This window comes from Halichoerus grypus, chromosome 11 (genome assembly GCF_964656455.1).
Source record: "Halichoerus grypus chromosome 11, mHalGry1.hap1.1, whole genome shotgun sequence".
In the NCBI taxonomy this organism is placed as follows: domain Eukaryota; kingdom Metazoa; phylum Chordata; class Mammalia; order Carnivora; family Phocidae; genus Halichoerus; species Halichoerus grypus.
Genome location: NC_135722.1, coordinates 47,045,766 through 47,062,825, shown reverse-complemented (window position 1 = coordinate 47,062,825; position 17,060 = coordinate 47,045,766). Strand labels below are relative to the sequence as shown.

General features: G+C 50.9%; 1 protein-coding gene across 8 annotated transcripts in view; it reads right to left on the bottom strand.

Moving 5' to 3' along the window:
• Positions 1–4,611: 4,611 nt before the first annotated feature.
• Positions 4,612–17,060, bottom strand: part of DENND2B (DENN domain containing 2B) — a 145,606-nt gene continuing 133,157 nt past the window's right edge. For all 8 annotated transcript variants that reach the window (XM_036121403.2, XM_036121407.2, XM_078058427.1 and 5 more), the window contains 7 exons: positions 13,179–13,327; positions 9,423–9,600; positions 9,070–9,111; positions 7,947–8,058; positions 6,937–7,176; positions 5,996–6,082; positions 4,612–5,363 (listed from right to left, as the gene is read on the bottom strand). In XM_036121403.2, the coding sequence (XP_035977296.1) occupies positions 5,329–5,363; positions 5,996–6,082; positions 6,937–7,176; positions 7,947–8,058; positions 9,070–9,111; positions 9,423–9,600; positions 13,179–13,327 (843 nt within the window). In that variant the 3' untranslated portion in view covers positions 4,612–5,328. The remainder of the gene's footprint in view (positions 5,364–5,995; positions 6,083–6,936; positions 7,177–7,946; positions 8,059–9,069; positions 9,112–9,422; positions 9,601–13,178; positions 13,328–17,060) is intronic.

The window sequence follows — 17,060 nt, the reverse complement described above, 5'->3', positions numbered from 1 at the left end:
CTGACAGCTAAATGGTTAGGCATGGACAGGTGGGATTTAGTGGACCATACATGAAAACTAGTCCCTTAGTAGCCAGTTTCTTACCCAGCAATTCACTATTAGCATCACTATCCATAAACAGGACGGGGTTGAGTGGGATAATACTCATTCCAATCCTGTATGCTGGTGTTGATATTGCCAAGGAAGCCAGGAGGCAAAGCCATACTTTGATGTTACAAATGAAGGGTGCAGACGTATAGTAACCACTTGGCTTTTTTGATGGGACCAACCACAAACCTTACGTTTTGACTTTGTATTTGCATGAAACGGGCCACTGCTGAGATTAATATAGAGTCCACGCTGAGGAAACAAACGAAGCTGCCAAGCTTTGATTAGTCAGTCCTGCAGGCACAGAGGCCCACACTGCTACTGGTCTCTTTAGTGGCTGATAGGTGCACAGGATTAATGGAAGTCCTCACAAAAACGGAGAGCAGAGCTTTGTTAGATGCCCCTGTAACTCCGTGGTCTTCAACCATTTGTTTACCTCTTCAAACTGGTAAAGTCACGTCACCTAGCACATCAGGTTGACATGCTTATTTTCTGTAAGCTTGAATTGCTAAGGATGTCTGTCTGGCCTAATGTACATGTGCTTTAGATACATTTTCATCCAAACCTCGGAGCTGCAGCTCTAACAAGATCAGCTGGCGATATCGGACCCGACCCCGTTATCAAAATCCGCTAAATCGAATTTAAGCTTTCAATTCAAATACGCGTATTCTTACTTGATGGCTAAGCCAAACGCAGTCAGCCCCTGGCCTGAAAACAAGCCTAAGGGCGCACCATCGGCGGAAGGCGTGCAGCGTTGGAAGGCGGACGACGAGGATGGCAGCGGCCAGAGCCCTGCAGGGCCTGGCGCTCTCGCGGCTACCCCTGTGGTTTACACTGTCCGACCTCTGCGACGCCGTCGCACAACAGCCCCACTGGTCAGCTCCTCTCGCCTCAGGCCCTGAGAACCACTTCCGGAGCGTGTGAGATTCTGGTTCCGGGGTCACGTTAACCTTGCCCACTCCCACGGCCGGAAGCACGCTCGGCGCCGGTTCCCTCCGTGGGCTCAGCCAGTTCCGGAAGGGGCGGGGCCGGACTAGTTGCGCGGCCGAGAGACTTTCCCAGGCGAGGCGGGAGGTTAAACTCGGCCGGCTCCCGGTGGGCGTGGGCTCCTTCAGACGTAGGGGCCGGGCCAACCTTGCAGCGCTTGAGGTCGTGCTTAGGCCGCGCTTACGGAAACATGGAAAGAGGGGAATTTCCAAACTTCTCAGAATTAGCTTGTTAATTAGTTGTCAAAAAGATGAGCGCCAGCTACGATGTTCAAGGTACCTTGGACACCTGCTTGTATATACATGGAAATGGAAATGTTCTGGGAGAACATAAAACTGAGAAGGCATTTCTTCATGAGCTGTGGGAGGTGAGGGAGATGTATGTTTTGATAGTTTGCGTTTCTTGCTTAACCAAATTCATATTTATATTAAAAGGCAATATAAATGGACAGAAAATAATTCCCAAGTTACCAGTAACTTGCCAGTACCGAAAAGTAGTATTTTCTCTTGGTCTAGAGTTTTCATGACTTTTTAAGTGACACCCACTCCCACCTCCATAGGCAAATAAACAAGATGTTTTGGAATGCATACTACCACTTTGGCTCTAGAAACTAATTTTGTGTATCACCCTTAGTAAGAACAGAAGTTCAAGTGTATGTTTCATTCTGGCTCTGTTTTACAGCCCAAGTTTTGTTTTCCCACTTTGTTTTTTAAATATTGTTTATTTATCTTTATAAATAAGTCACTTTGGGTACAAGTTACAAGTCTCCATGTAAAATAAAGGGTATTATTTTTAGCAAAAATTTGAACTGAGCTGTGATTGTAATTAGAATGATTTTTGGGGAGCCCTAATTCCAGTATGAGCTGGAATTGGAATAATATGGCTTTCCAAGGGCACTCCTTCAAAATATTGCCTTTAAGAAGCCCAGACTCCTCATTTTGACACTATAGTTTACCAGAGCATGTGTATTTAGTTAAAAAAAAAAAAAAAAAAAGCATTTAGGAAGATGTGATGGCAGCCCGCCCTGCTCTAGAAGTCACCAAACTAATTAAGGAGAAAACCCAGGGCCTTTCTCGACTCCATAATAGAGGAAGGCTGACATTCCGTAGGCACTGGGACTTCTGGGAGAGGGGAGACAGTATTGTGTTGCCCCTGAGTAATTGCCCTAGGGTTGTCAGAAAGGCAGTTTAAAGACACTTGCTCTCAACAGTGGCAAAACCATCCTCTAGGGGGGGCAGTTTGGAAATGAATGGGGCAGGTTTTGTTTTGTCACAATCATAGAGGGGAAGCAACCAAGGTTGCTAGACATCCTGCAATGTATGGGTTGATTCTAAACAACAAAAAAATCTAGTTTAGGTCTACTTCCATTTTATACATAATAAAAAAATCCCCCTCCCCCCGAGTTTTCATATACTTCTCTGTTTTCCAGGATTCCAAATGCTGCTTTAGTCAAGGGAAAGCTCATACTGTGTTTTGCTCAGAATATTGCCAAAAGTTGTTCAATTCTCTGGGGCGCCTGCGTGGCTCGGTCAGTTAAGCATCTGACTCTTGATTTTAACTCAGGTCATGATCTCAGGGTCTTGAGATTGAGCCCCACGCTGGGCTCCATGCTGGGCACAGAGCCTGCTTAAGATTCTCTCTCCCTCTCCTCTCCCTCTGCCCCTCCCTACCCTCTAAAAAAAAAAAGTTGTTCAACTCTCTTACCAATGGTAACACTTACTCAGTAGAATCTGAGTTGCTAACACAACACACTTTTATCTGTGCATGTGTAGCTGCTGCCTTCACAGTAATTCTATGTACAGGTGTAAGCATCTGACCTCATTATATATTCTAGTACAGCTGTACCCAAGCATTTACATATTTAAATACATGTTATAACAAAATACTTCCTTTTATTTCTCCCCATTTACATGAAAGTTAAGGTGTGTTTAGGTTACATTATCTATGAATTTCATTTCAGGATAGTAAGGGGGGGGTAGTTAGAGTATTTGCTATAGAAAAGGAGAGTGCTGGATCCGACAGGGTTAAGAACCATATATTTAGGGGTTGAGAAATCATGTGAAACAGAACTTGGAAAGAAATCCTGACCACTTTTTGTGAACCCCATACCAGGCCCCCTGGACACACCCTCCTCTATATTCCCCCAAAGTCTTCTGTACCCTGCCCATAGCACTCACTGTATGGACCCTTGCAGCCCATCCAGAGCCATTATGTGCCAGTATTGATTTTCTGAATTAGGATGAAAGCTGTGGCCATCGCAGGAGGAAGGAATCCTTAGGGTTAATCTTAGGTATCTTAAGATTTTAAAGATACATAAAAGTTTCAAAGTTTATTTTAAAAAAAGGAATTTATACCTATATCTCTTGTGATCTGATCACATGTCTGTGAAGATTCTTTGGAGTCACGTTAAAAAAGAGGGGAGTGGGAGAAGGAAAGGAGAAAGAAATAGCACCTTTTGGAAACTGTAATATTATTATTTGATTGTTAAGGAATCTACTTCTATGACTGCCATGAAGCCCAGGCTGGGTTAACAGTAATGAGTCCTGGAGGTAACTACACCCGACCTTGGACTTCCTGGTGATAAGCACTGTCTTCTCTACCTCAGCTGAAAACTCAGATTCATGAGGCCTCAATCTCTGCCTCCCTACTGGAAGATGCCAAAGCCAACTATGTAGGAGGCTTTTTCAGAGGAGAAGACGACCTTGTCTTCCCAGAAGACAAACCCTCTACTTTAGGAGGCAGATAGCAACCCCAAACCCCAGACAGGTTGGGACCTGCGTGGGCCTCAGTGGAAATGGGGAGAAGCAGGGAAGGGAATTCAGGATAGGACTGTCTCCTGTTTAAGTAGGCCAGGGTGGAAGGACAGGAAAGATCTACTCCTTGGTTCAAATCCTGCCAGCCCCAAACTGAATTCCAGTGAAGAGTTCCATTTTACTGCCTCATATCTCAACTTGGAAATTTTCACGGTCTCTGGGTGGAAAGCCTAAGCCACCCATATTCCCCACCCTGCTTCTCTTCTTGCTTTTCCATGGAATATTGCAGAAGTTTCTGCATGCAAACCTAGGGTTCCAACAGGAGAAAACTAGTCACAGAATGACAGAAGAGCTATAGGCAATGGGCCAGGGCTATGAGTAAGCCTGGGTTGGCTTTCGCTGAGCTTCACCCCACCAGTGTCAGGATACCCAATGATATCTTAAGGGCTTCATACTAAATAGGAAAATGTTAAGATTCACCTAACAGTGGAGTTGAAAGCACTGAGCATTCTTTCCATCACTGGGAACACTAAGACAGTCTGAACAGTTGGTTATTGAAGAGGCAAGCTGAACAAGAACAATGACAAGGTATCTTCTAAGACCAGTCATAATGGTTCAAGCCAGAGAACCTGATTTCAGGGGAGGTAAGTGACTCACACTGACACTAAACTCTCAATGAAGTCCTCAATTCCCTGCATGATGGTGTTTCATTCCTGATTGGCCTATCTCAGCCCATCCCCCAGGAGAGAGAACTCTAGAAAATGAAGCCAAGGAACACGTAGGGTTCTGGGCCCAAACAACTGTACACTGTTTATTGAGAACACCCGTAGATGGTGGGAAGGAGGGATGCCCTGTACCGCATCGTGGCCACCACAGACTGGGAGCTGGGCCCGGAGAGCACTGGCACTGCCGGGGGTGGGGGGTGGGCTTCCCGTGACTCACTGACCATCACAAAGGTGGGAGAAACAAGAGAAGGCCAGGCCCGAGAGCCTGGTACCACGCTGCAAATGGGGATTGATTGGCCTTTGCCTTTCAAAAACAGAGGGTTAGGGGAGGGGGACTACTAGAAAAAAATAGAAACTCTAAGATTAAAAAAAAAAAAATAGTCCTCCTGTACATAACAAGACAGCATCTGCTCTCCAGGGCCCAAGACTGGCAGCAGGGGCCTCAGGCAGGCAGGCCAGGAGCCTGCAGGGGAAGATCAGTGGTTCGGCTGAGACAGTCAGCTGCACATAATTGGCCAGTCGCCAGCACCCAGCCCCTTGGGAATATACAAATATTTACCAGATTCTCTTTGCTTGTTACAAAAAGAGATAAGAAAGCTTATAGCAGATTATTTACAAACAGTATCCTGGGATATTGTGAAGGCAGAGGTGGGCTGGCTTGGAGGGTGGGGTCTGTGGGGGGAGAGCAGCCACAGAAGCCCAGAGGGCCCCAAGCCGGCCCCCTCCCCAGGCTCCAGGCTCGGCAAGGCACTGGACTCCGTTACTGGGAAAGGGGCTTAATTCTTCTTGTGGAGGAACTTCATTTTGTTGCCTGTGGGTCAGAGAGGGCAAGAGTGAGAAGGTTTCAGTATCAACTCCTGTAACAGCCCTAACCCTCTCAGCGGCACACAGGGCTAGAAAGCCTGGATTTCAGCTGTGACGGGTCTGAGCCAGGGCAGGGAAAATACGCTAGAGCTCTAATTAGGGCACTGGTATCAATCACTCTGGGGCTGTGGGCAAGCTATTTAACTTCTTTGGGCCCAATTTCCCTTTAAACAGAGACATGCTATGACTCCATGATTTAGCTGGCTGAGCTCTTTGAAGGGAGTAGAGGTTTTCAGAGAAGGGCACTCTGGGACCGAGACCTTTGTAGACCCCTTTATGGCCTAGAGAAAAGCTCACTGCCCCTAGCACCCTCATATACACTCAAGAAGGAGCACATGGAAAAAGACCTGGTTTATGTAAGGATCTGTAGTTTCTCCTGGTTCTGCAATTTGGTAAATACTGTGCTAAATGCTCTTGGAGGACTGGGCTGGGAACCTCTTCACCAGGGGATCTCTTACAGTTCTGTCTACAGCCCCAATATAAATATCCATTGGCATTGGTTTAGAGTAGTTTGGGTACAGATCCCCCAGCCCCAGCTTCTTGCTGAACACCTATTTCATCAGTGACCATGCTACTTACCCAAACCTCGGAGAAACTTATTCATCCCACTCTGCTCAGTGTCTGGAAGTTCCTCTAAATACTGTTCCACTCGCTGCTCAAACAGGCCTGCGGAAGAGGAGGAACAGGGAACAGAACCGTTATTGCAGGAAGGGAAGGGGTGGCCTATTGGGCACAGAGAAACCAGGATCTGCAATTACAATTTATGGGAGCATCTTATTAGAATTCAGATTATCTCATCAGAACTATAATTAATAACATCTCACTGTGCTCACTGCTGAAGCAAGAGGCCCTCAGCACCTCCCGGTGCATGTGCCTGAGCTGCATTCCATAAGACAAAGATGCCACTCCTTGTTTCAGAGCTGGGCGCCTTCTCTAGGTCCTCTTAGATCACTCTACCATGTTGTTCCAAAAGGCTTGTTAGACTAAATGGACAGTATTAGTGGACAGAAGATGTAATAACCCTGAGGTTAGACAGAAAGATCTTGAGATGTAAAAAAAAAAAAAGTCCTAGAGTGAGCTGAGCTGATGAAGTAACTAGAGACAAGGTGACCTTCTATTCTGAATGGAGGCTGCCACTAACCTCAGAGAGCTAGCTCAATTTTCATCAAGGGCTTCTCCAACCTGTGGTTCTTAGAACCCCCTAAATTGCTCAGTCTGGTCTTTTTCTCTGAAGAAGAAGAGCATCTGAAGAGGGGATGGGCTACAATGGCACGTTGCTCTGGGGTGGAGAGGAGCCCTACCAGCCACCAGGCTCCAGCCCGTGCACAGCCTTGGGAAGGCATTTACTGTGACGGGAGGCGAAGAAAGCTCCCTTGGCAGTTTGTATCAGAAGACAGGGATGTTAGGAGGCCTGGCTCTAGCTGATGGCTAAGAGCTTCCGTCACGGTGCCCAGTTATTCAGGCCTGCTGGTAGCAGAAGAGGGCCCACAGCACCCAACCCCAAGCTCTTCTGGCCTTACCCTTTGCCCGACACTTTCTTAGCTCCCTGTCTTGGATGAAGCCTGCAAACATCTGAGACTCCATAAAAACCTCAAGGAAACGGCGGATGCTCTTGGAGGCCACAGACTTGCGGAAGGCCTCTCGCTGAAAGGCCCTCTCTCCCTTCTCGCTCTGAGTCAGGAAGAGGGAGTAGTGCCCAACAGTCTCCACAAAGAACCGGATAAACACCTCCGACACCAGCCCATTGAGGGTATTACATTCTGGAAGAGAAAAGACAAATCTTTGAGGTTCGGGTCAAGAAACGGTCATCTCCAACCTCCAACCCCAACCTCTAGCTGTTATTGTCTCCCTCTCCCCAAGAGAATTTCTAGCCAGAACTACTTAATCTGTTTTTGAAACTTTATCTCTTGTGCTCCTGGGCTTGTAACTAGCCCCTGAACTGGAAGGTCAGAAACTGTATTCTGCACATGGAAGTTGGCAAATATTCACTATGCGAATGAGAGTGGAAATCAGAGACCAGAGGATCACTTTCCCCATACCCGTCACCCTTGGTGGTATTCCTGGGCTTCACAAGAAGAGGAAGTTCCCTCCATCTCCTGCAGGGACTCAAGGCAAGGCCCCTGAGGGAGGAATAACTAGCTTCCTATCAGCAAGAAGAGTCTAGGCGTTGCCATATATCTTTGGGTTTTCTTTCTCAAACCTTCTGAGGTAGAGAAGAATTAGAGGGAAGAGGGTAGCTTTCTAGCCTGGGCCACCCTACAAGTGCCCCCAATGTTATTTATGTTTCTCAACTCCCTCTGACAAACTACCACAGTACTTCTCTCTCCTCAGGCCCATTACTCCCTGAGCCCACTGGTAGTGGGGCTAGAGAATTCTAGGCTAGCCTGAGACCAAGGTCCTATACCTGGAGCCTCATCAACCAGAAGGGTCTGGTGTGTAGAAACAGGGTCCTGGTACCATGAGGCCCGGGGCCAGAGCAGAGGGAGTCCCGGGGCCAGAGTTGATTCTGCCCGGGGCAAGCCTCACTCACCATCATCGGAGTCGCTGTCAGAATCCTGGGAGATCAGTTCGTTCTTCCTCTCTAGAGCCTGCTCCAGAGCCGCCTGTAGCTTCCTTGGTAACAGCGTGTCCTCATCATCCATCTACAGGGGAAGGAAAACACACAGTCATCATGATCACAGACACTGACTGAGCACTTACTATATGCCAGGCCATCCGAAGAGCTTAAATATATAATCTTACTCATTCCTCCCCCAAATCCTGATACAATTATCAACCTCATTTTACAATGAGAAGCTGAGCAGAGAGAGAGGTTAAGAAACTCATCCAAAGTCACACAGATAAAAAGTGGTGGAAGCCGTGGCATTCACTGCCCAGGACCAGCTTGGGGTTCCTCGCCCAGCACCCTGATGAAGCCTCCCTGGCTCCTCCATCTCCAGCTCCACGATGGGAAGCAGAGCTGGCTCGGGGCAGGGAAATGATGGCCCAGCCTGTGTCTCAGGTATGAGGTTAGGCTGTCGTTCCTGCCTCTGCATTCTGGTTCCGTGTCTGTACCTTGATCCCTTGTACCCAGGAGTGGCAGCTGTCAATGGTGTGTAATAGACTGTACCTTCCCAGAGGGTACACCAGTGGGTTGTGCTCCTTAGTGGAGAGCCGGGAGGATTTCCATGACTAACAAAGGCTTTCTGAAGTTACAATGATGACTGCAAACCTTGACATTCCATAGCATTCTGTGCATCATGTGTCATCCCCCAGCAACATTTCAAGGCAGGTGGTGTCACCATGCCTGCTTTAGAGATGAGAACTCTGGCTCAGAGAAGTTCAGAGGCCCGTCTGACATTGTGTGGCTCAAAGGTGGCAGAGCCAGACCTCAAGTGTTCAGATTTCCAGGCCATGCTCTTCACACTCCCACATTCCCATCACACTGGATGATCCCAACCAGAAAGGCAGATCCTGCTGGGGTCAAGACTTCCCAGATCAGTTTCTCCCTCCCTACCCTTGCCTAGTCTGTGAATATGGAGCCCAGAGAGCTCAACAAATAGGCTGTGAAGGTTGAACAACGTGTGTAACAGTGTTGGGTGCCTGGGGGCCTGCAGCAAACAGGCACCTACCCTAGGGCAGGCCATATTCTCTGGTGTCCTGCTCTTTCTTACCTGTCGGATGAATCGGTCGGATCCCAGGTTCACCATCAGTGCCTAAGAGAAAGAGTCATTAGTGACAGTGATGCAGGGAATGAGCCCCTGCAATGCCCTCTCTAGGCCTCCAGACCTCCTGGATTCCCAGAGTCAGACAACAGGAATAACTCCAACCAGGGATAGAGTGCCCAAGGAAAAGGGACAGGAGCTGGGTAGAGAGGCCCAGGGACCACAAGTGAGAAGATCCCAGTGGTCTTGGTCCCTTCCTTTCCCCCTCTGCCCCTCCCTCCCTCCCTCCTGGGAGTTTCTGTTCCTTCGGTCCCTTCCTTCCTCCACCCCTCACCCAGCTGGTCCCCCAGACAATGGCCCACCTCCTCCACGGGCAGCTCCTTCAGTTTGGGGAGTGAGCTGGAGAGCAGGCCAACCAGGAAGGGTGTGGGACAGCAGACGATGTCAATCATGGAGGCCGGAAGGACAGGAATGAAGGTGTGTTGCCAGGAGAAGGGGTAGAGCAAGGCTACCACGGCATGGGAGCAGCTGGAGAGGGTACTGGTAGACAGACAGAGACAAGCATCTGAGCCCAGGCCCAGGACCTTTGGGGAAGGGGAGTTCGAGCATCCTTTTATAGGTTAAACCACCCAGTGCAACAAAAGTGCTGATGGAGTTCAGGTCAGGATCTGACCCTGCAGACTGGTGAAGCCCCCACATTCCCACCACTCAGAGCCTCAAGGACACTGGTACCGACCTTCTTTGGGACTCGACCTAGGAACAGCCATGAAGGTACATAGCAACACTTAAGCTCACAAATGACTCACATACATACCACCAAGGGTCACCCTAATCACAGACAGGCCTAACCTGGTGGGGAAGTATCAGCTCAAGCCAGGGAATATGAAGGCAAGGGGAGCAAGAGTCGATCACAGATTTGTAGTGTGTAAGAGCTGGAAGACCCTCAGAGGTTGTCTTATCAATTCTACATGTTATAACTGGGGCCACAGCTACTAAGGGTCAGTTTCATAAGGGGCCGGCCTGGGACACAGTTGTCCTGTCTCCCAGCCCAGTGTCACTTGACTACTCTGCCGTCTATCCAACCCTTCCTCGCTGTAATCGCAAAGAGTAGTCTGAGGACCACTGACCGAGGTGAGGAGCCCGGCACCATTCCTACCAAGCTGAAAAAAGTGCCCACGCCCATCTTTCTTCTCAGGCTCCAAAAAATAACCTAAGGTCTCAGTGGGGTCATCCCTCTCTTGGCCTAGATGGGGCTCCGGGCCTCTAGACCCAGCAGCACTCCACGACCAGCCATCTGAGCAGAATGACCAATGCAAGAGGGGAGGAAGACCTCTAGGGTGCTAGCTAGAAGGAGCAGAAGTGAGTGTGCACTCCCCACGTGTGTTGAGGGCTGGTGTGGGGCACTGGTAAACACAGGAGACACACCTGGCTTGAACAACCCATCTGCTGGGAGGAGAATCAAAGGCCTTCCTCTGGGGACCACATTATAGATGAGGAGGCAGAGGCCCACAGTCAAGTTCAGTTTTAAGCTTGATTTTCCCACTCTGACCCTCTGCCTCTATTAGTCCCACCTATTAGCCACAATAGACTCTACTTGATCAGCTCCCGCAGGAATTCTCCCCCCTTTCCTGACTAATGCCCCACCAGTCAGAGAACATGGTTCCAATCCATGACAGAAACAAACCCCCTTTTCTAGAAGGACCCCTGGATGTTCACAAGTGTTTCGTCAGCCAGTGCCTTGCTTGGCTGTCCTGCCACCCTACAGACACCTAATAGTGCCGGGCCTTGAGGCAGAGACACAGGTATCCTGGCTCTGACAGCCCTTCTCCTGGGGACAGCAGCTCCCCACACCTCGAGCGGAGCCATCTGGAGAAGATCTAGAAAAGGGCTGTCTCAGTGTTGAGGGACACATTGATCTCCACCTTCCCCTCCAATAGGCCTGGCTCTTTGGAGACAGAGGGTCTTGTAGAGCCCCCAGGGCTAATCACTGCAGAGCCTGTACACATACACGGCGCACCCCTTCCACATACTCAGACATCAAAACTAGACCTGGAGGGACAAAGGATTTGTGGACAACCTAGAATGTGAGCAACAGAACGTGAGCTGGCTGGACTCACTAAGCCCTGACCCAGTCCAGACCGGGTGCCATCACTGGGCTGCCCACCCTGCCCCTCTCCAGTCACAGGCAGACCCTGAGGAGAGTGGGTATCTCTTCTTAGACCCAAGAGTGGCAGAACTTGAATGCTGAGCCCGGCAAAGAACAGAGCCCTGGGGTACTTTCCTTCCAGAATGGTGCAGGAATGTGCTCAGAGCCCTACTGGAGCTGGGCTACGGGTGGGGGTGGCAAAGAGGAAGCCCTGAGTGAGGGAATGGAACCTTCAGGAAAAAGAAACCTCAGGGTCTAGGCTTCGGTAGGGACACCACAGTCTGGCCAGACTAGAGCCTCCCTTGTTGAGGGACAGTGAACATGGGTGGCAGGGAGGCAGCAGACAGGGGCTCCACCGGGGTACTGTCCTGAGCCCCTTCCTGAGGGACAGCAAGACACACACAACTGTGGGATACAGAGACACTGAGGCTGGGGCGGGAAGTGAGGGGCCATTTGCATTTCTAAAGCGGGCCTTCTCTGGAAAAGTCAGCAGCCTGGCATTTCCTCCTCTTCCTTCTCCTGGGCCAAGGGTGGCCTGGCATCCCGCCCAGTGCCCCGTGAGGGCATGCAGAAGTCCCTTTCTCCTGCTCCCCTCAGTAGCCCCTCACACAGACAGAAAGGAAGACCCCAGAGAGCCTGGGCCTACTGAGGACCAACCCGAAAGAGGACTGTCCTTTTCTGCCCCTCCTATCAGCACCTGGCATATGGTATGGCACAGAGCAGGTGGGTTAATAAATGTCCAAATGACTGAATTAATTCCACCATTTTAAAGAAACCACTTCTTCCCGTGATGGATCTTCTGACCAAAAAAATACATAACATGTTGCCAAGATCTCATCCTCTACCTGCCTGTCCACTCCCCACATATACTCCATGCTATGATTTAAGTATTTGTGCCCTCCAAAATTCCTATGTTGAAACCCTGAGCCCCAAATATGAGGTGGGGCCTTCAGGAGGTGCTTAGGTGATGAAGGTGGGGCCCTCGTGAATGGGATTCACGTGCTTATAAAACAGATCCACAGAGCTCCTTCACCCCTTCTACCACAGTAAGAAGGCTCTGGCTGTGAACCAGGAAGCGGGCCCCACCAGAACGTATCCATGCTGGCACCCTGAGCTTGGATGCCCAGCCTTTGGAACTGTGAGAAGTACATTTCTGTTGTTTACAGGCCACCTAGTCTGGTACTTTGCTATAGCAGCCTGAATAGACTGAGACACTTTCTTGTAAATCTTGACTGCCTAGGAGAGCTCAACTCCTTCCACAACAGCCCATGTTCTGTGACCCTTCTACCACCCCTCCCATAGCCACAACCAGATCTTGGCATCTGGAACTCCTCTACCTCTAAAATCATAAATGCCAACATTTCGGACCAAGACCTATGATCCATCCGGCTCTTTTCTTATTCCTCCTAAACCAGCTCCCCTGCCTCACGGGCACCTCCTGTCCCTGGACATCTTTTCCCTCTCCTGGTTTGACTGGCCAACCTTCCTGCAACCACTCTGCTCCCCAGCACCCTCAATGCCTCACCTTGTCCTTCTCCACAAATCCCCAGGTGACCTCTCCAGGTCATGCCCTAACTGGCTCCTCCCTGGGGGGCTCAGCGCTCCTCCGACGCCTAGTCAGTGCTCTTGCCCCTTCCTCACGTGGCTCTGCCTAAGAGTTCATCACTCCCCTCAAACTCCGCATCCCACAGAGATGGCCCTGCCTCCCCTCCCAGAGGAAGTGCAGCCATCAGGCAGAAATCTCCTTATTCCACCTTTCTCCAAATCCACGTATTTGCATCTGCACACTCTTGGCTGGGGCAAAAGAAGAAATGCCCCACTTCTTCCCTCAGGCCAAGTCCTCCCTTGGGTTCTCAATCCTGCCACACCAATACCACAGTAGCTGGCACACAGTAGGGCTCATAAATACATGTCAGATTAACTAGTGGACGTGCCTTCCCCCTCGTCTTCACCTGGCCCTGCTGGGCCTTACCTGAGCTTATCTGCCACAAAAATGACTCGGCGCTCCAGCAGCAGCGAGGCAAAGATTCGGATGAGCTGGCGCACGCTGAGGCAGGTGAAAAGGCACTCGAAGTCCACATGCTCCAGCCGGGAATCCATGGGCCGCCGCAGCTCTAACACCTGCAGGAAAGCGAGGGGGGAAGTGGGTCAAGGCAGGCGAGGTGGGTGTCACTCCCGGGAATAGCCAGCCCTTCCCTTGTGCCTTTCTTGGGCCTGGCACAGAGATTAGACAGGCTGATAGAGATAGAGGCCAGAACGGTAGGACAAACATGACCTCTGGAAGGAAACTCGAGCAGGAAAGGGAGAGGACATGGCAACAAGGACACTAACATTGCCTTCTGAGAGGTTTCCCTCCCCACCCTCCCTTTTCCAGCTTTCTAATCTACCCCACTATGCAATAAGACCCAGTCTCCCTCTCCCCTCAGACCACAGCTCTGTTCCCACAGTACTCAGACACCTAGCCTGTGAGCAAGAGGGCTAACTGGAATGTGGGGGAGGCTCCAGAGGGAAGCAGTTGATGAGCCATCCCTCAGGCTCACAGGAAAAGGAGGAGAGGTGAATACTCTTACAGATCAGGAGAATAAGGAGACCACACAGCTCCATCTGTGGGGTGCTCCCCGCCCCCTGGTCCATCTCCCCAAGCAGAGGTCTTGGCGCCCATGCTGACCGGATCCCACAACCAATCGCTGCTCCCCAGGCCATAGGAAGAGCAGCATCTCCATATCCCTGGGCTGCCATCTCTCAGAAGGCAATGCTAGTGTCCTTGTTGTCATGTCCTCTCCCTTCCTGCTAGACTTTCCTTCCAGAGGTCATGTTTGTCTTACCATTCTGGCCTCTATCGCTATCAGCCTGTCTAATCTCTGTGCCAGGCACAAGGAAGGCACAGGGAAGGGCTGGCTATTCCACCACCATGCCAGGAAGCAGGACTTTATCAGGGCCAGACCTAGCTATCCTCCCTCCAGGGGGGTTGCAAGGCCACTCCCAAGGTCAGTGCTATGCCACAAAAAAGCCACTTCCTTGGGGGCAGCCCTGAGGGTGAAGGGTAGCAATTGACCCTAGCAGTGAGAGCAGGAGGAGCTGCTGACGCTCAGGCCAGGCCGAAGCAGCTTACCACAGGAGCCTGCCTAGTCTTCTCCTTGGTCTCTCAGCGCATGTGGGCAGCAAGGATGTGCAGGCCTCCTGCTAAGTAGGGTGAAAACTGACGTCCCTTGCAGAGCCCGTGGTGTCAGAGCTCTTTTCCAGGGGCTTTTACCCCACATCATCTCATTTATTCCTCAGGGTCGAAGCAAGGGAAGTTTAAACTCCTAGCTCAATATTCATCCCTCCGGCTCCCAGAGAAGCAGCAAAGGGGGCACAAGGTGCCCTAACGATCAGCGGACACTATCTTTGCCACCGATGGTGAACTCCTAGAAGGCCCAGGGATGAGCACGATGCCATGCCCACACAAAATGCTCAGGGAATGTGGCCTGAAGGAAACCCACACCACACGGACACCAGAGGCCTCTGTATGAGCCCCCCGTCCTTGTCCCCAGAAGTCACAGTGATGCTCCCCCACACCCCTCCACCCCCAAGAGCCTCACGCAGTCTGACAGGCTCAGCTCTGCAGCACAGCGCCATGCTCCTACGACCCCTGGGGTCCAGGCTCCCTGCAGCGTGTGAGAATTCACAGAAGCAGCTGGTGGGACCTGGGCCTCTTCTCATGCATCCCTGCCTTCAAGGATCGCAGTCCAGTGGGGCCGACTGAGTCGAAGCAACCCCAGCTGTGAGACTGGTGTCTGGACCGAGGAAGCCATGATTCACGTCTGCACGGTGGTGGTGGGGGGGGCCACGAGGGTGGAGAGGAAGGGCAGCAGCCCCAGTGGAGGCAGGGAGGGGTCAGGGCAGTGGCTCAGAGCCCAAGATACTTCATTTGGGCTGTCCAAGGAGAGAAGGGAAGAGTCTTCAAGGCAAAAGGAAGCAGGGTTCAGCGACAGTAAGCAATTCAAGTCAGAGTGATGAGAAGTGAGGCTGGTGAGAGCGGGGCCGTCCCGAAGGGCTCCCAGGCATGCTGCTGGGCTCTCGGGGCAGGGCCAGCCATCCTGCGCCAGACCTCTCAAAAAGCCTAAAGTCCCTCCAGAGGAGGGTGGGGGAAAAGAGGCTGAGAGAGCCCTGAACTGGCATTCGCGCCACTCCCAGCACACCCTGTGTTTCTTTAGTCAGACCCTCTCCTGCTCTCTGTAACAACGAAGTCATTTCTTCTTCCCTCTCCTAAAGCCTAGCACCCACCTCTCACAGAGGATGACCTTCTTTTCCATTTTGAGAAAACCAAAGCTATCAGATGAAAAGCCAGAATCCACAAGCCATGGCCCTTCCCTGCCATCACACAAGGAAGGGCCCATCTCTCCTAACCGAAGCCAGTCCTTCCCTGGATCCCACAGCCCTGACGCCTCCTCAGCCACAGTCTGACTGTCCCCTCCCTCTCCTGACTATCCGCTTTCACCTCTGCCTCCGCTGGGTCATTCCCACCAGCCTCCAGACGACCATCTTCCGCAAACTCCCCCCTTTCAACCACGGCCCTCCCTTCCCAAGTCCTCTTCACAACCAAGCCTCTCGAAGAGAAGTCTATACAGGCTATTTCCACTTTCTCACCCCTCTTCACTTCTCAACTCACTCCACTCAGGTATCTGGGCCCCTCAGTTCCTGCTCCACTGAGATCCACTCTTGTCAAGGCAGCTGGCCATTCCTCATCCTGACCTCACGTGAGCACCCCTTCCTTCTTAAGATGCCCCCTTCCTTGGCTTCCAAGCCACGGCCTGCTATCCCTCCTGTCTTCTCACTCCTGGGGGTTGCTCCTCCTCTTTTGCAGGATCCCCAAACGTTGGAGTTCCCCAGGCTCCGAGGAGGACCGAGTCCAGGCTCTCTTCTCTTCCCTATCTACACTTTCTGCTACGAAACATCTTCTCTTGGGTGCCACCCAGGTATCTTAAACATAACACCTACAAAATCCACTTCCCTGCTTCCTCCTCGGAGCCTGCTCCCTCCACAGGCAGTACGCCGGCAACTACCCTGAAGCTCGAGCCAAAAAGCTGGGAGTCAGCCTTAAAATCTCCCTAACACTTACTGCATATTTCCACTCAACACAAAGTGCTTCTGATCCTAAGTCTAAAACGTATCTCAAATCCACCCACTTCTTACCTTTTCTACCACTCCTTAATCCAAGCTATTATCATATCATCTCCTGTCCTACTGTATAGGAGCCTAGCAGGTCCCCCTGCTTTCACTCCGATCCACGATCTCCACAGCAGCCAGAGTGAGCTTTTAAAATTGTCTCTCAGATCTTATAACCCTGCTTTAGATAAACTCCAAAATCCTTAACTTGGCCTAGCAGGCACACTGTGATGTGGCCCTCGCTGCCTATCCTGCCCTGCTCACCACCCTTTCAACCATCTTGGCCTTTTTTCAGTTCCTTGTCACTTTGCCGACATGTGCCTTTGCAGGTGCTGTTCCCTCTCTACCTAGAATAACCTTCTCCCATCCACACCCTTCTCTTTCAGTCTCCCTCCCCCACTTCATTTAGCTGACTCTACTCACCTAAGTCACCTTCTCAGAGGAAGCCTTCCCGGGCCCCCTAACCTAGAGCAGGTCCCCTGTCACACACTCTTACTCCCACGCTTGCACTTGGCACTTAAAATGTTCAGGAATTATCTACTTAAAAGCAGACACATGTATTTAATATTGGTCTCTCCCACTAGATTATGAACTCCACAGGGACAGAGCTGTGGCCTACTTCAACTTCATGGCTGCCCCAAGGTCTGGCGCCATCCCTGACTGTGAGAGAGCACTGTCGGTAAAGAGCTGATGAATGAATAAAAGG